Source organism: Hippopotamus amphibius, chromosome 2 (genome assembly GCF_030028045.1).
Source record: "Hippopotamus amphibius kiboko isolate mHipAmp2 chromosome 2, mHipAmp2.hap2, whole genome shotgun sequence".
NCBI classification, from domain to species: Eukaryota; Metazoa; Chordata; class Mammalia; order Artiodactyla; family Hippopotamidae; genus Hippopotamus; species Hippopotamus amphibius.
Window position 1 is genome coordinate 128,474,690 of NC_080187.1, and position 15,423 is coordinate 128,490,112.

Here is a 15,423-nt window from a genome sequence, read left to right on the forward strand (position 1 = left end):
CATTCTAACACAGTAGTGCCTCGGGGTGCAGGCTGTGGTCTGCCTGTTTTATGGTGCATGGGTGGCAGCTCAGACCGAGCCCTTCCCCGAGCCTGAGCCGTATATCAGGCACCTCCCAGCCTGCCCTTGAAGAAGATGGTCCTCTCGCTCCTGCGTGAGACCTGTGATCAACACTTTGTACTTCTTGCCTTGGGTCAGAGTGAGGGACACAGGACTTATTTCTTGTCTCACCTAAATCTCACAGCTTATCGATTCTTTCAGAACCTCTGGGGAGAAAATATTTTATTTCCACATTTAGAGGCTGAAGGATAAAATCTCAATATCTACTGGTTTTTGGATGGGAGGGATTTTTTAAAGTCGAGTTCCTCAGAAGATGTGCATGGGTCACAGGTGCAATCCACGTGTGTTCCTGTGGGGGGTGAAGGCAGGGGCATAGATATGGTTCTCAAACTTCAGAATCACATGGGGCCCTGAGCAGAACGCAGAGGTGGCCCTGGGGGCCCGTGGGGACAGAAGTTCCGGTGAGTGTGGCAGTCTTCATGGTGAGGCTCACCTTCCTCCAGGTCCAGGGCCACTGGCGGCTTTTTGTGGTCACGTACATGGCAGCCCTGTGTGTGATGGGGGCTGGCGGTGGTGTCATAGTCTAGGAGGTCCTGGTCATTGAGGTCTTCTTGTCCTCTTTTGCAGACCTCGGAAGAAATATTTCAGCACCTACAGAACATAGTGGACTTTGGCAAAAATGTCATGAAAGAGTTTTTGGGCGAGAACTGTGTTCATTGTGGGGTAAGTGGTTTTTGTTGTTTTTAATGTAATCTAAATTCATGGGCACATCCTGTATCAAAGTACCAACTTCCCAATTATAGTTCAGAAGTTTGTGCTTAATGATAACCCATGTTAGTTACAGAGTTTCCAGGTGCTTTTCTCTTTTGTTGCAGTGCAGAGCGGATAGTGTTATTCCCATTTTCTAGCTGAGAAACATGATGTTCAGACACTTTGTCAGACCTTCACTTGCTGGGACCCCTGCCCTCATGGAGGCATTCAGTTTGGTGAGAGCTCTTGAGTGAGGTCCAGGCAGCAGCACTGACCTTCGATGGGCACCTTTGAGCAAGTTAGGGAGGAGAGGGCGCCGTGATGCTGGGACGTGTGACCTGGTCTTGTGGGAGAACCCAGCTGAAGCCCATGTGGGGTGATGGCCTCCACCTGCCCGCAGGTGGTCTGCGTTGCTGGCTTTTTCCAGTCTCAGTAACCGAGACGAGTACCTGTCACAGGCGAGGTCTGCTGTTCGGACACTCGTGGAGAGGGCAGCGTAAGAAGCCACAGTGCAGTGTCCCTGTGATCCGGGCAATCCTCGGAGTAGGTGGCCTTTGTCCGTGCCTGGGACAGCCCTTCTTACGTCTTGGCTTTGATCACCGCTGCTTCTCTGCATCTGCTGGCCTTACAGCCTTAGGTCAGAGCCCGGAACAGGCTAGCGGTTTGTCATTTTGAACAGAGAGAGCACTGCCTTTGTTTTGCAAATTCTGTACCTTGTGTCGATCCTGAGAAAAACGATGCCAAGAAGGTTGAGTGAAGCTGAAGGATTGCCTAGCAAAGTAGAATTGAAATGGCTCTGACAGCAAAACATCCTCCAAGGAGGGTCGTCCTTTGACAGCTTAGGATGTACTGTGGGTGGTGCTGCTTTGGGTCCCTTAGGGCTGTAGTCTAATCTGTACCTGGGGCTAAGGGTGCTCTTCCAGGAGGGCCCAGAGCTGTGGAGCTGGCAGTGTGGTGCTGGGTGTTGATTGGGGGTCTCAGCACCTCCCAGTATGGACTCTCTGCAGGGCCCTGAGCATCCTTGTGACTTGGCCCTGATGCCCCCGGTGCACCATCTGAGCGATGACCTGTCTGGGAGTTGTGTCTCTCGTTTCCATGGCATCCTGGCCTGCACAGTGTGTGAGAGAAGGCAGGATGCCAACTACCAGTGTCCTTCTTGGGGAGAGAGGCTGCTCATCTGGCCACGTGGAGTGAGTCTCCGTCTCACAGCACTCGTGGGCTCTAAGCCTTTCTTCCAGGAGGGGCCAGTGGTGAAGAAGAGTCGGGGAGGAGCTCAGGGCTCCAGCCAGCGGCAGCCTGGCAGGTGGGAGGAGCACTGGGATGTCCCCCCAGGGCCCAGGACATGCTCTAGCTCCAGGTTCGGTTCTGTTTGTTCACAGTGGGCAAGGCTCTGGGCATATGAGGTGAGCCCACAAGGTCACATTTTGGGAATATTCATCCCGTTGACATACCTCCTTCGCATGAAGACACTGCCAGAGTGAAAGACAACCTGCTTTTCCTCCAGGTGGTTGTAGTATCAAGAGAGGACCGCCACTCAGGCCTAGCACTGTTGAAATGCGGGATACAGAGCACATCTCTGGCCCAAACAAGACCACGTTCAGGCAGAATCAGCATTTGTAAATGTTGCTGTTTTCTCTGACTGATGACACGAGATAGGTGGAGCCCTGGTGAGTGCGCCTCCCTCTCCCGTGTCCTGGACGAGACACAGCTAGCCCTGTGGTGAGAGAGCAAGGCTCAGAGAGAGCGACAGACACACCCCTCGTGCCTGTGCTGCCTCCAGCCCAGCGTGGCTGGTTTGGGAACTGGTCTGGGCCTGTCTTCCTGTGAGCTGGAGTTGAGGTGGGACAGGGCACGACGGAGAAGGTGTGGCGTGTGAGTGGACAGGATCCCAACGTTCTCATTCTAGGCAGGTCTCTCTTGTCCCCTGGGGATTTCTTTAGAAGTCAGAATTCTGCCACCCTGGAAGCATGGGGAAGATGGTGAACAATGTGGGTTAAATAGAAACTCTTAGTTTGGGAGATTGTAGAAAAATAGCAAAGTAGAGAGAAGTTGCTCCTTTGTGTTTTGCCCAAACACACCAAATATTGGCCATCCTGAGTCCTGTGACTGATGGGCACACAGGATGTCTCGCTGGAGATTAATATTTGATCAGACCCTGTTCCTTGAGCTGCTTCTCAAATGGGAATGTGAGAAGCCTCTGGTTGTCTGAGGAGACAGCTGGTGAGGAACTTCTTGCGGGCAGAGAACTGCCTCAGCCCCTGCTCTGCATCCACCCACACATGGTGAAAATGAGGCTGAGGTCGCTGCGAGCACGGAGGAGCCGCGGGAGGAGCGCTCTGTGGAGACTGGCCATAGGTGGCATGTGACACGCTGCCACCGCCGCCGTTGTGGACACCAGCTGCTCTGAGGACACTGCACAGAAACACCAGCATCTGCTTAATCTGGACACGTCCTTAAAATAACAGAGCAGCTTTTATTCCTAAAACCCACATACTGAGTATTTCTTTTTTTAATGTGGTAACATAAATATAACATAAAACTTACCATTTTAACCATTTTTGAGTGTGTGGCTCTGTGGCATGAAGTATGCTCACATTGTTGTGCAACCCACACTGAGTATTTCTTATTTGTTCTTACAGGAAGTTGTTCAGCTGCCTTTAGATTTTGTGAAACAGCTTTGTTTAAAGATACAGTGTGAAAGACCAGGTAAGGGTTTCTAACCTACGATTCTATTTGAAAAGTGTTTGACGTTATTACTCGTTAGGTAGATATAGTTTTTAGCAATTCTTTTGCCAGGAACTTCATTTTTGGGGGTAGAAATCCTAGGAGCTCATGAGTACAATCTGGGCGTCAGATATGCAGATCACTGTGGGGAATATATGACCAAGGACTAATTAATAAAAATAACAATTCGTTTGGGAGCCAAGAGGGAGCCGAAGGAGTTTGGGGAGACTTAGGGAAGGGAAGGTGGGCTGTAGGGGGGCCTGGAGGAGTCCAAGGGACAACCGGGTTAGACCTGAGCCATGGAGGGTGGGCCAGGCCCTAGACGGTGGTGGTCCCAAGGACATTCTCCCAGAAGCCGGCACCACCCAACCTGTTCATCCTCTTGAGGTGAGGTGACTTAAATTTTTGTACCCCCCCTTCTCCTCATGTACTTCCTCCCCATCACCATACATACCTCCCCCCCATAACCGTACATGCTGTCCACCCATCACCGTGCACGCCTCCCCCCATCACCGTGCATGCCTCCCCCATCACCGTGCACGCCTCCCCCATCACCGTGCACGCCTCCCCCCATCACCGTGCACGCCTCCCCCATCACCGTACATGCTTACCACCCATCACTACACACACCTTCCCCTCATCACCTCCCAGACCTTCCCTCATCATCACAAATACATTCCCCCATCATCTCCCAAAACTTCCGCCTTTACTTCTCATACCTTACATCTGTTACCAAATATACCGTCCCTCTGTTACCTCCCATACTTTCCCCCATCACCTTGTATACCCTCCATCAACTCATATACCCCCTGTCACCTCGTATACCCCTCTGCCACCTCATATACCTCCCATCACCTCATATGTCCGCCTGTCACCTCATATACCCCCGTCACCTCATATGCCCCCGTCACCTCATATGCCCCCCGTCACCTCATATGTCCCCCCGTCACCTCATATGTCCCCCCGTCACCTCATATGTCCCCCGTCACCTCATATGTCCGCCTGTCACCTAATATACCCCCGTCACCTCGTATACCCCTCCGCCACCTCATATACCCCCCGTCACCTCATATGTCCCCCTGTCACCTCATATACCCCCGTCACCTCATATGCCCCCGTCACCTCATATGTCCCCCGTCACCTCATATGTCTGCCTGTCACCTCATATACCCCCGTCACCTCATATGCCCCCATCACCTCATATGCCCCCGTCACCTGATGTGCCCCCGTCACCTCATATGTCCCCCGTCACCTCATATGTCCCCCCGTCACCTCATATACCCCCGTCACCTCATATGCCCCCGTCACCTCATATGTCCGCCTGTCACCTCATATACCCCCGTCACCTCATATGCCCCCATCACCTGATATGCCCCCGTCACCTGATGTGCCCCCGTCACCTCATATGTCCCCCCGTCACCTCATATGCCCCCCATCACCTCATATACCCCCCGTCACCTCATATATACCCCCCGGCACCTCATATACTGCCCCTGTCACCTCACATAACGTCCTTCCCATCACCTCCTGTGTTTTCCCCTCAGTACCTCATGTACCTTCCCTATACTTGCTCCTGGCAGTAGTGACAGTAACCGTGTCAGAGCTTTTCCTTTCACAGTCAGAGACAAAGGTGTAAAATCTGTGTTGTGGAGACGTGAAACGTCTCCTCCTAAAGCACAGCCAGGCAGTCAGGGTGTGCAGTGAACCAATACAAAATTCTTCCGTATGTGATTAGGAAAATGAAAGAAAACGGGATACTGCACCCGGGGCCCTGGGTTTGAGGAGCAGCAAGGAGCAGGACTTCGTGGGTGGAAAGGGCCAATGAAGGGGAGGAGGCAGCAGCCTTGTTCAGAGCCTGGACTGTGTCTTGGCTCTGCCTTCCTCATCTAGACAAAGCCAGACGGAGGGCTGCTGTGGTCCTGCCGTCTGGTTACCAGCACCACGCAGAGTCATTACTTCTATAATCGGCAGTTATACTGCTTACCAGTGCTAAGACTGTGGAACTTCCCTTGAGGCGGCTCCCAAGATCACCCCCACTTCTGATGACAGCTGCGTGTTTGGGGTCCCCAGGACCAACCTCAGGTCTGATAATTTGCTAGAAGAGCCCACCGAACTCACTGTCACCCTCATGGTTATGGCGTGTCACAGCTAAGGGACGCAGATGACAACCAGCTGAGATAAGAGGGGTCAGGGCTTTGTTGGGGCGTGGGCACGTAGGAACAGCTGACCACCTGCGTGGCTGCCCTCAGCGTCCGGCCCCTCTGGAGGTTGAGTTGATACTCCAGGGCTCAAACTCCTGCCACAGATCACAGCATTCTGCTCATGTGACTCTACGTCCCCAAGTAAACATCCTAAGGCTTAGAGGTGACCTCCCAAGAGTGGAGGCTGCGGCCAGCCCTCTCTTGGGCAAGGCTGGTCCTTCCCCAGCAGGAGTCCGAGTTGCCGTGAAGTCAGCTTGTCTCTTGCACTGACCCTCAGTTACTCTCCTTGCTGTTTTGCAGAATCTCGCTGTGACAAAGACCTGGACACGCTCAGCGGTTATGCTCTGTGCCTTCCCAATTTAGCCAGACTTCAGACCTACCGTTTCGCAGAGCACCGGCCGATTCTGTGTGTAGAGATCAAGGTGAGTTTTTCCCCGGGGGAAGATGGGCCCCAGGACCGAGGCAGCCTCCACCTCCCGGAGAGGAGACTCATTTCCTGCTCCTTCTGTGTGTGTCCCTGGCACCTCCCTATTCTGCTTCCTCCCCCGGCCAGACCTGAGGGGCGTGGCTTCCCAGACCCCCAGATTTAGGCTCAGTCTAAGGTGTCACAGCAGGGAGCCAGCCAGGGACAAGCCCTGGCCGATGGCCACCAGAAGGAAGCATGGGCTCTACTCTGCTTATTTTCCTTGGCGGGTGCAGCTGGCCAGGGCTTCTCGACCTCCTTCCCAGCTGCGCCTACTTGGCTGCTTGGTGACACTGCATGCCACGCTCCAAGAGCTCAGCCCGTGGGCCACCCTTAGACTGTGGCACTCTGTCCCTTTGCTCCTCAGGAGCATGCTCAGGACAGACCTCCAGGAGCCATAGACACCTGTGTGACTCAAGGCCTGGTGTGTCGTGGCCAGGAGTCCTAGGGTGGAGGCGACAAAGGACGTCGCTTGTCTAGTGGAGGGCAGTGATTGCTGGGTAAAGGCCGGGCCCCTGCTTCAGCTCTGTGGCCGCTGGGTCTCCCTCAGGAAGCCTCCCAGATATCCCGTTATTTGTTTCCTTCCTCCCAACCTCTGGTGGTGATTCTGGGTCATGCTCTTGGCCCTGAGCATTCACATCCCTGGGTGTTCAGTGTGGACTGATGAGTGTCTCAGGTATCATAGATGATGGACAGCGTGGTCTTCAGTGCCCCGACAGTAGGCAGTGGTCTTTGATATTGTATGTGCCCAGGAATCATGGCTTTTAAAAGGCAACCATAGTTTCAGATGTTCTGGGAGCCCAGCAGCCATCAGATGGGTTCTTCCCATTCGCGCATTCTTATCAGAGGGACCGAGGGTTCTGCTTCTTGGAGCTGGGAGTGCTGGGAAGATCTGCACTCCTAGAGTCTTTCCAGTCTTGTTCTGTGATGAAAACACAGAGCTACTCTGTGTTATACTTTGTCAAACCAGCAATGGGGGCATCACTGTTCTTCTCCAGTGAGAGTTCTGGCTTTGGATTCTCTAGCAGCAAAGAGATATTTACATGATGCAGTGAGGGAGGTGTCCGTCCCCACTGGGGACTGAAGATAAAAACAACTTCGGGGAGTGTTTGTATCTACACTTGCTGATTTTCTCCTGGGAATTGCACTTCGTTATCCTGTAGTTACATGTCTACCTAAAGGTATGTGTTTTCTCCCTAAGCTTTTTTTCTTCCTTGTTTATTTTTTGCAGCCAAAATGTGGGTTTATTCCTTTCTCCAGTGACGTTACGCATGAGATGAAGCACAAGGTGTGCCGTTACTGCATGCACCAGCACCTCAAGGTGAGAGGAGCTGATCTGCTGGCTTCCCTCCCTGCACAGAGCCTCCTGGTGAAGGGCTGGGCCACCTAGAGTTTTCAGATGAGTAAAGTAAAATGTAGATATTATTTACTTTTATTTTAAAAGTAGTTAATGTTCATCTTTTTTTTCTTAATTGAGATATTTGCATATGCGAAGAGCTACCCTTTTAAAGTATGTAATCCAGTGGATTTTAGTCTGTTCATACGGTTGTGCAACCATCACCACTATCTAATTCCAGAACATTTCATCACCCTGAAAGGAAGTCCTGTTAGCAGTCATCCCCCCGTCCTGCCAACCCCTGGCAACCACCTATCTCTGTGGATTTGCCTATTCTGGACATTTCTTATAAATGGAATCACACAAATTATGGCTTTTGTGACTGTCTTCTTTTACTTAGCGTAATATTTTTGAGGTTCATACATGTTGTAGCATTTATCAGCACTTCATTTCTTTTATGGCTGAATAGTACTCCGTTGTATGGGAATGTTTCGTTTATCCACTCATCTACTGATGGACGTGTGGGTTTTTTCCTTTTGGCCCTTGTGACCGACATTGCTGTAAATATGCGTGTGCATGTACACGTTTGAGTCACTGTTTTTGATTCTCTTGGGTATATTCCTAGGAGTGGAATTGCTGGGTCTTAGGGAAATTCTGTTTACTCTTTTGCGGATGTGGCAGGCTGTTTTCCGCAGCCACAGCAGCATTCTCTGTTCCCACCAGCAGTGTGTGCACTTGGCGCTGTCCCTGTTTGTGAACAGTCATCCTAATGGATATGAAATAATGTCTCATGATTTTCATTTGCGTTTCTCTGATGACTAGTGATGTCGAGCATCTGTTCATGTGCTTATTGGCCATTGGAATATCTTCTTTGGAGAAATGTCTATTCAAATTCTTTACCTGTTTTTTTTTTTTTAACCTGTTTTTGAAATGAGTTGTTTTCTAGTTGTTTCAGGGGTTCTCTGTATATTTTTGATGTTAATTGCTTTATCAGATATGTGATTTGCAAATATTTTCTCCCATTTTGTTGGTTATCTTTTGACTCTATTAATAGTGTTCTTTGTTGCACAGAAGTTTTAAGTTTTGTTTTTTTTAAAATTTTATTTATTTATTTATTATTTTTTGGAGGGTACACCAAGTTCAATCAACTATTGTTTGTTTTTTTAAAGATTTTTTTGATGTGGACCATTTTTAAAGCTTTTGTTGAATTTGTTACAATATTGCTTGTTTTATGTTTTGGTTTTTTGGCCACCCCCTGTATTGAAAGGCGAAGTCTTAACCACTGGACTGCCAGGGAAGTCTCAAAAGTTTTAAGTTTTGATAAAGTCTAATTTGTATTTTTTTTTTCATTGCCTACGCCTTTGATGTCATATCCAAGAAATGTTTACCTAAACCAAGGTCCTGATGCTTTTCCCATATGTTTTCTTCGAAGAGTTTTATGGTTTTAGCTCCTATGTTTAGGTCTTTGATCTGTTTTGAGTTAGTTTTTGTATTTGATGTTAGGTAAGGGCCCAACTTCATTCTTTTGCATGTAATATCCAGTTTTCCCAGCACCACTTGAATGGTCTTGGTGCCTGTATTGAAGATCTACTGGGCGAATATGTGAGAACTTATTTCTGGCCTTCTGTTGTATTCTGTTGGCCTATATGTCTGTCCTTACGCTGGTACCACACTCTGGATTGCTGTAGTTTTGTAGTAAGTTTTGATATCAGGAAGTGTTAGTCTTCTAGCATTGTTCTTCTTTTTCAAGATTGTTTTGGCAGCGTGAAGCCTCTTACAGTTACACATGAACTTGAGAATTGGATTTTCCATAACTACAAAAAAAGACTTTGGAATTTTGAAAGAAGTTGCAGGAATCTATAGGTCACTTTGAGTAGTAGCGCTGTCTTAATACTAAGTCTTATAATCCATGAACACAGGCTGTCTTTCCATTTACTTAAGATTTCTTTAATTTCTTTCAGCAACGTTTTATAGTTTTCAGTGTACAGGTCTTTCACCATTTTGGTTAAATGTATTTCTAGGTATTTTATTATTTTGGAATATTGTAAATGTGGTTACAAATAGGATTGCTTCCTTAATTTCCTTTTTGGTTTATTTGTTGCTGGAGTATGGAAACAGCTAATTTTTGTGTGTTGATCTTGTACCCCACAATTTTGCTGCGTTTGTTTATAGGCTCTGGTAGTGTTCTCGTAGATTCTTTCCAGTTCTCTATGTCCAGGATCACGTCATCTGTGAGTAGAATTTTACTTTTTCCTTTCCAATTTAGATGCCTTTCAGCTTCACAATTTCAAGAAATCAGCTGGGATTTTTGATAGGGATTCCAGTGTATTGCAGATTAGTGTGGGGAGTATTGCCACCTTAACAGTATTAATACTCTGTGAACACAGGATGTTTTTCCATTTATTTAGGTCTTTAATTTCTTTCAGTGATGTTAGAAAGTCTTCAGCGTATAAGTCTTATACTTCTTTTGTTGAACTTATTCCTACATATTTTATTTTGGGGGATGCTATTGTAAGTGGAATTTTTAAAAATTTCATTTTAAGGTTGTTTATTGCATAGAAATACAACTTTTTTTTAATATATACATACATTTAATTGTGATAAAATACACATGACAAAATTTACCATCTTAACCATTAAGTGTACAGCTCAGTGGCATTAAGTACATTTACATTGTTGTGCAACTGTCACCATGATTCATCTCCAGCACTTTTTTCATCTTGTAAAACTGAAACTCTGCATCCATTAAACAGCTCCACATTTCTTCCTTTCTCGAGCCCCTGGCAACCACTGTTGTAGTTTCTGTCTCTGTGAATTTGACTGTTGTAGGTACCTCATATATGTGAAATCATACAGTATTTGTCCTTTTGTGACTGGCTTATTTCACTTACCATAATGTCCTCAAGGGTCATCCATACTGTAGCTTGTGTGAGAATTTGAATGTATATACCGTATTTTGTTTATCCTTTCATCCATTGATGGACACTTCAGCTGCTCCCATTTCTTGGCTGTTGTGAATTATACTTCTGTGAAGATGGGTGTACAAATATTTCTTTTTTTAAAAAAATTAATTAATTAATTAATTAATTTTATTGGCTGTGTTGGGTCTTTTTTGCTGTGCGTGGGCTTTCTTTAGTTGCGGCGAGTGGGGGCTACTCTTTGTTGTGGTGCGCAGGCTCCTCATGGCCGTGGATTCTCTTGTTGTGGAGCACGGGCTCTAGGCGTGTGGGCTTCAGTAGTTGCAGCACATGGGCTCAATAGTTGTGGCTCACGGGCTCTAACGCACAGGCTCACTAGTTGTGGCGCACAGGCTTAGTTGCTCTGCGGGATGTGGTATCTTCCTTGCGCAGGGGTCGAACCCTTGTCCCCTGCATTGGCAGGCAGATTCTTAACCACTGCGCCACCTAGGAAGCCCTACAAATATTTCTTTGAGACTTTGCTTTTAATTCTTTTGGGTATATACCCAGAAGTTGAACTGCTGGATCATACAGTAATTCTGTTTTTAATTGTGAGTACAGTATTGTACAGAAGCAGTAAGAGTGGACATCGTATCTTGTTCCTGATCTTAGGGGTAAAGCTTTCAGTATTTCACTGTTGAATGCGGTGTTCTCACTGTGAGTTTATCTGAGATGTTCTTTTAGAGTGTTTTTTGGTTTGTTTTGTTTTGCTTTGTTTTTTGAATCAGGGAAGAATGTTAGATTCTGTCGAATGCTTGTCCTGCATCTGTTGAGATGATCATGAGGTGTTTTCCCCTTCCTATGAATATGGTATATCACGTTGATTTTCATCTGTTGGACTACCCTTGTATTTGATTGAGAAGTCCCACTTGATAGATGTGTAATCTCTGTAATATGCTGCTAATTTTGTTTGTTAGTTTTTGTTGAAGATTTTTTCTTAAGGGATATTTGTCTGTAGTTTTCTTTTCTAGTGACGTTTTTGTCTAGTTTTGGTACCAGGTTAATAATTGGCTTCATAGAGTGAGTTAGGAAGTGTTTTCCTTCTTTTACTCTTCAGTTTTTTGGAAGAGTTTGAATATTGGTGTTGATTCTTCTTTAAACATTTGGTAGAATTCAGTAGCAAAGCCATTCTGGTCCTTGGGTTTTCTTTGTTGAAAGTTTTTTTGTTTTTGTTATTGTTTTTTAAGTCTTTATTGAATTTGTTACAATATTGCTTCTGTTTTTTATGTTTTGGTTTCTTGGCCCTGAGACATGTGGGATCTTAGCTCCCCGACCAGGGTTCGTACCCGCACCCGCTGCATTGAAAGGCGAAGTCTTAACCACTGGACCACCAGCGAAGTCCCTTGAGTCAGTTTTGGTAGCTGTATGTTTCTAAGAATTTGTTCATTTCATCAAATTTGTTGACATATATTGTTCATAATATTCCTCTAAAATTCTTTTTATTTCTGCAAGGTTGGTAGTAATGTCTTTTCTTTGGTTCTTGTTTTAGTCATTTGCGTCCTGTCTTTTTTTTCTTGATCTAGCCAAAGGATTGTCATGTTTGTTGATCTTTTCAAAGAAAGAACTTTTGGTTTTATTTCTTTTCTCAGTTTTCTCCTTTCTATTCTCTGTTTCATCGATTTCAGCTCTAATCTACTACTTTTTTTCCTCCGTTTACATTGGATTTAGTTTGATCTTCTCTAGTTTTTTAGGGTAGAAAGTTCAGTTATTGATTTGAAATCTTTCTTCTTTTTAATATAGGTGTTTACAAGTATACACTTCTCTCTAAGCACTGCTTTCTCCCATAAATTTTGGTATGTTGTATTTTCATTTTCATTTAATCTCAGTTTATTTTCTGATTGCCCTTTTGATTTCTTATTTGACTCATTGATGATTAGGAATGTGTTTTGTTTTCATGTATTTGTGAGTTTCTCAAATTTCTTTTTCTTATTGGTTTCTAGTTTCATTCCACTGAATTTGCAAAACATTCACCTGATTTCATGTCTTTTTAAATTTATTGAGACTTGTTTTGTGGTTTAACATATGGTTTCTCCTTGAGAATGTTTCATGCTTCCTTGATTAGAATATATTCTGCTGTTGTTGGGTGGAGTGTTCTATAGGTATTTGTTAAGTCTAGCTGGTTTATAATGTTGTTTGTCTTCTACTTTCTCGTTGATTTTCTTTCTAGTTCTACCTTTTGATTTAACATCTTAACCTAAACAATCTAGCTCAGTTAATGACACTGTAATTTCAGTATCGTCCATAAACTCCACTCCTGTATAGCTGTGTTGCCTGCCTCCTCTGTTGTGCTGTTCTTGTCATACAAATTACATCTTTGTACATTGTATGCTTGTCAGTACAGATTTGTAATAATTGCCTTATGCAGTTATAATAATTGCCTTATGCCATGCAGGCGACATTCTGTCTTTTAAGTCAGATAGGAGAAAAAAGTTACAAACAAGATATATTTGTATTATCCTTTACATTTACCTGTGTAGTTGCTTTACCCAGTGCTCTTTATTTCTTCATGTGGATTTGAGTTGTCTAGTGCCTTTGATTTCAGCCTGAAGAATTCCCTTTAGTATGTCTTGCAGGGCCGGTTTTCTCGCAACACACTTTTAAAGTTATTGTTTATCTGGCAATGTCTTAATTATTCCTTCATTTGAAAGGATAGTTTTATAGATGAGACTTGGCTGATAATGTTTTCCTTTCAGCACTGTGGGTGTGCCATCCCGGTGCCTCTGGCCTCCGTGGCTTTCAGCTGTTACACTGATGCAGGATCCTTTGTACATCATGAGTCACTTCTCTCTGGCTGCTTTCAGGATTCTCTGTCTTTGTCTTCGGACAGTTTTATTATGATGTGTCTAGGTGTGAAGCTCTTGGGCTTTATCCCAGAATCCACGGATTGTTTCTTCCGCCTACTCAGATCTGCTGTTGAGCCCTTCTCGTGACGTTTTCATTTTAGTTATTGGGTTTTTCAGTGACAGAATTTGTTTGGTTCCTTTCTATAATTTCTGTCCTCATTCATGTCCCCTGTTTGTTAATACATTGTTCTCCTTGTTTCCTTGAGTTCTTTGTCCTTGGTTTCTTTTAGCTTAAAGCGTATTTCAAATAGTTGCGTTAACGTCTTTGTCTAGTAAGTCCAGGGATGGCCTATTGATTGTTTTTTCCCCCTGTGTATGCACCATACTTTTTTGTTTCTTTGCGTGTCTTGCAACGATTTGTTGAAACCAGGCATTTTAAGTAATGTGATGTGGCCGCTGTGGAAATCAGTTTCTACAACCTTTCTAGGATTTGTTATTGCTGCTTAGTGTAATTGTTATTGTTTTGTGACTTTTCGTTGCCGAGTTTGAGAAGTCTGTTCTTTGTTGTGTGTGGCCTCTGATGCTCCATCAGCTTAGGTGAACAGAGGTTTCTTAAATGTCTGAGAGCAGTAGGTCTTGCAGGCTTTGCTGAGAGGCTCTGTGTGTGTACTGGGGTCTGCCATCAACACTTAGCAGGGTGGCTGCAGCTCTGCCTTGGCCTTCACTTCTGCAGAGCCTTAGATCTTGAGGACATGGTGGCCTTTTAAGGTCTTTATGATAGAGCTTGTGCATGGCCTCCTAGATGCCCAGGATATACTGGAGCTGTTCAAAGCCCTGGTACTTGTCATTCTTCTGCTTTTTTTTTTAGTTTTAGGTTAGCCTGTTGTTTGCCACAACTGTTATCCAGTATCTCAGAAAGTCATGAAGTTAACCAATTGCCTCTGAATATTTTTCACAAATGCCCCTGGGGGAATATACCCCTTTTGCAATTGGTTAGCTCTGAGTCAAGTCAATGAAGACAGGAAACCAAGAGACAGGTCATATAATGACCACTCTCTGGGAATGAGGCTTTGGAGAAGCTCCTACCCCATTTAGCCTTCTCCAGTGGCTGCCACACTTCTGCTTTCACCGTGATTGGGGATGTTGGTTTTTAGGATTCACTTTGTGCTAGAGAGAAGGGGTAGGAGTAGGGCATTAAAAGTGCCACATAGCTCACTGTACTTATTTAGATATGGCCATTTTTCCTTATGGCCTTATTTAGATATGGCGCTCCAGATTTTTGTAAGCCTTTGGTTAATTTACTGATTTCTGAACATTTTGATTCTGACAGTTTTTGCCAGTTTTCTCCTTGCCCTTATGCAGAAGAGAATTTCTAGAGGTCCTTAGTCCATCTTTTCTTTGTAGTGTTATAACTTTCTAGGCTTTTAGGGAAAAGAAGGTATGTGAGCCATTCCCTTTAAGAGATGGTTTTCATTGTTACCATTCATTTTCAACATGTATGATGGATTTTTAAGAACTTTTTTTTTTTTTTGGTGCTATGAAATAGTACCTGCTCATTTAACTGATAAAATATGTAATTTTATGAATTAGGTCTCCTGCCTTCTCAGTGGTAACTCATCTTATCAGTTTGTCTGTCCTTCCAGACTTCTTCCTGGGCCAACAAAAATATACATGTTATTCAAGTGGAAATGAGGTGATGCGTTTCTGTACACATATTCTCACGTGCGCGCACACGCTTCTATAAAGCAAATGTGGAGTCTTGCCATAAGTAATTGTTCTGCTAATTTCTTTTTTCACTTAAATAACCTTTGGAGATTGTTGTGTATCCTTCAGGGCTTTTTCAATGCATATTTGGATACATGCATGTATAGATGCACATACCTTTTTTTTTTTTTTTAAAGCAAAAGTGATTTCATATGCATTGTTCTGACAGTCGCTTTTCTCCCTGACTAAATATTGGTGATTTTTAGCTCTGTCTGTTTCTGTTAGCGGCTGCATATTATTTATTCATTCCTTCATTCAACATGTGGCTCGCTGTGTCCTGGCCCATAGGAGCAGATGTGCTTTGATATATTTAGTTGTTTCTAGGTTTTGCTGTCACAGCTAGGTCACAGTGAACATCCTTGACCCAGTGATTCCTCATAGATTT

General features: G+C 45.0%; 1 protein-coding gene across 3 annotated transcripts in view; it reads left to right on the forward strand.

The window, feature by feature from the left end:
• IPPK (inositol-pentakisphosphate 2-kinase) overlaps window positions 1–15,423 on the forward strand; it is a 57,913-nt gene that overhangs the window by 10,093 nt on the left and 32,397 nt on the right. For all 3 annotated transcript variants that reach the window (XM_057722499.1, XM_057722498.1, XM_057722497.1), the window contains 4 exons: window positions 688–783; window positions 3,450–3,516; window positions 6,036–6,157; window positions 7,430–7,519. In XM_057722499.1, coding sequence (XP_057578482.1) covers window positions 688–783; window positions 3,450–3,516; window positions 6,036–6,157; window positions 7,430–7,519 — 375 coding nt within the window. The remainder of the gene's footprint in view (window positions 1–687; window positions 784–3,449; window positions 3,517–6,035; window positions 6,158–7,429; window positions 7,520–15,423) is intronic.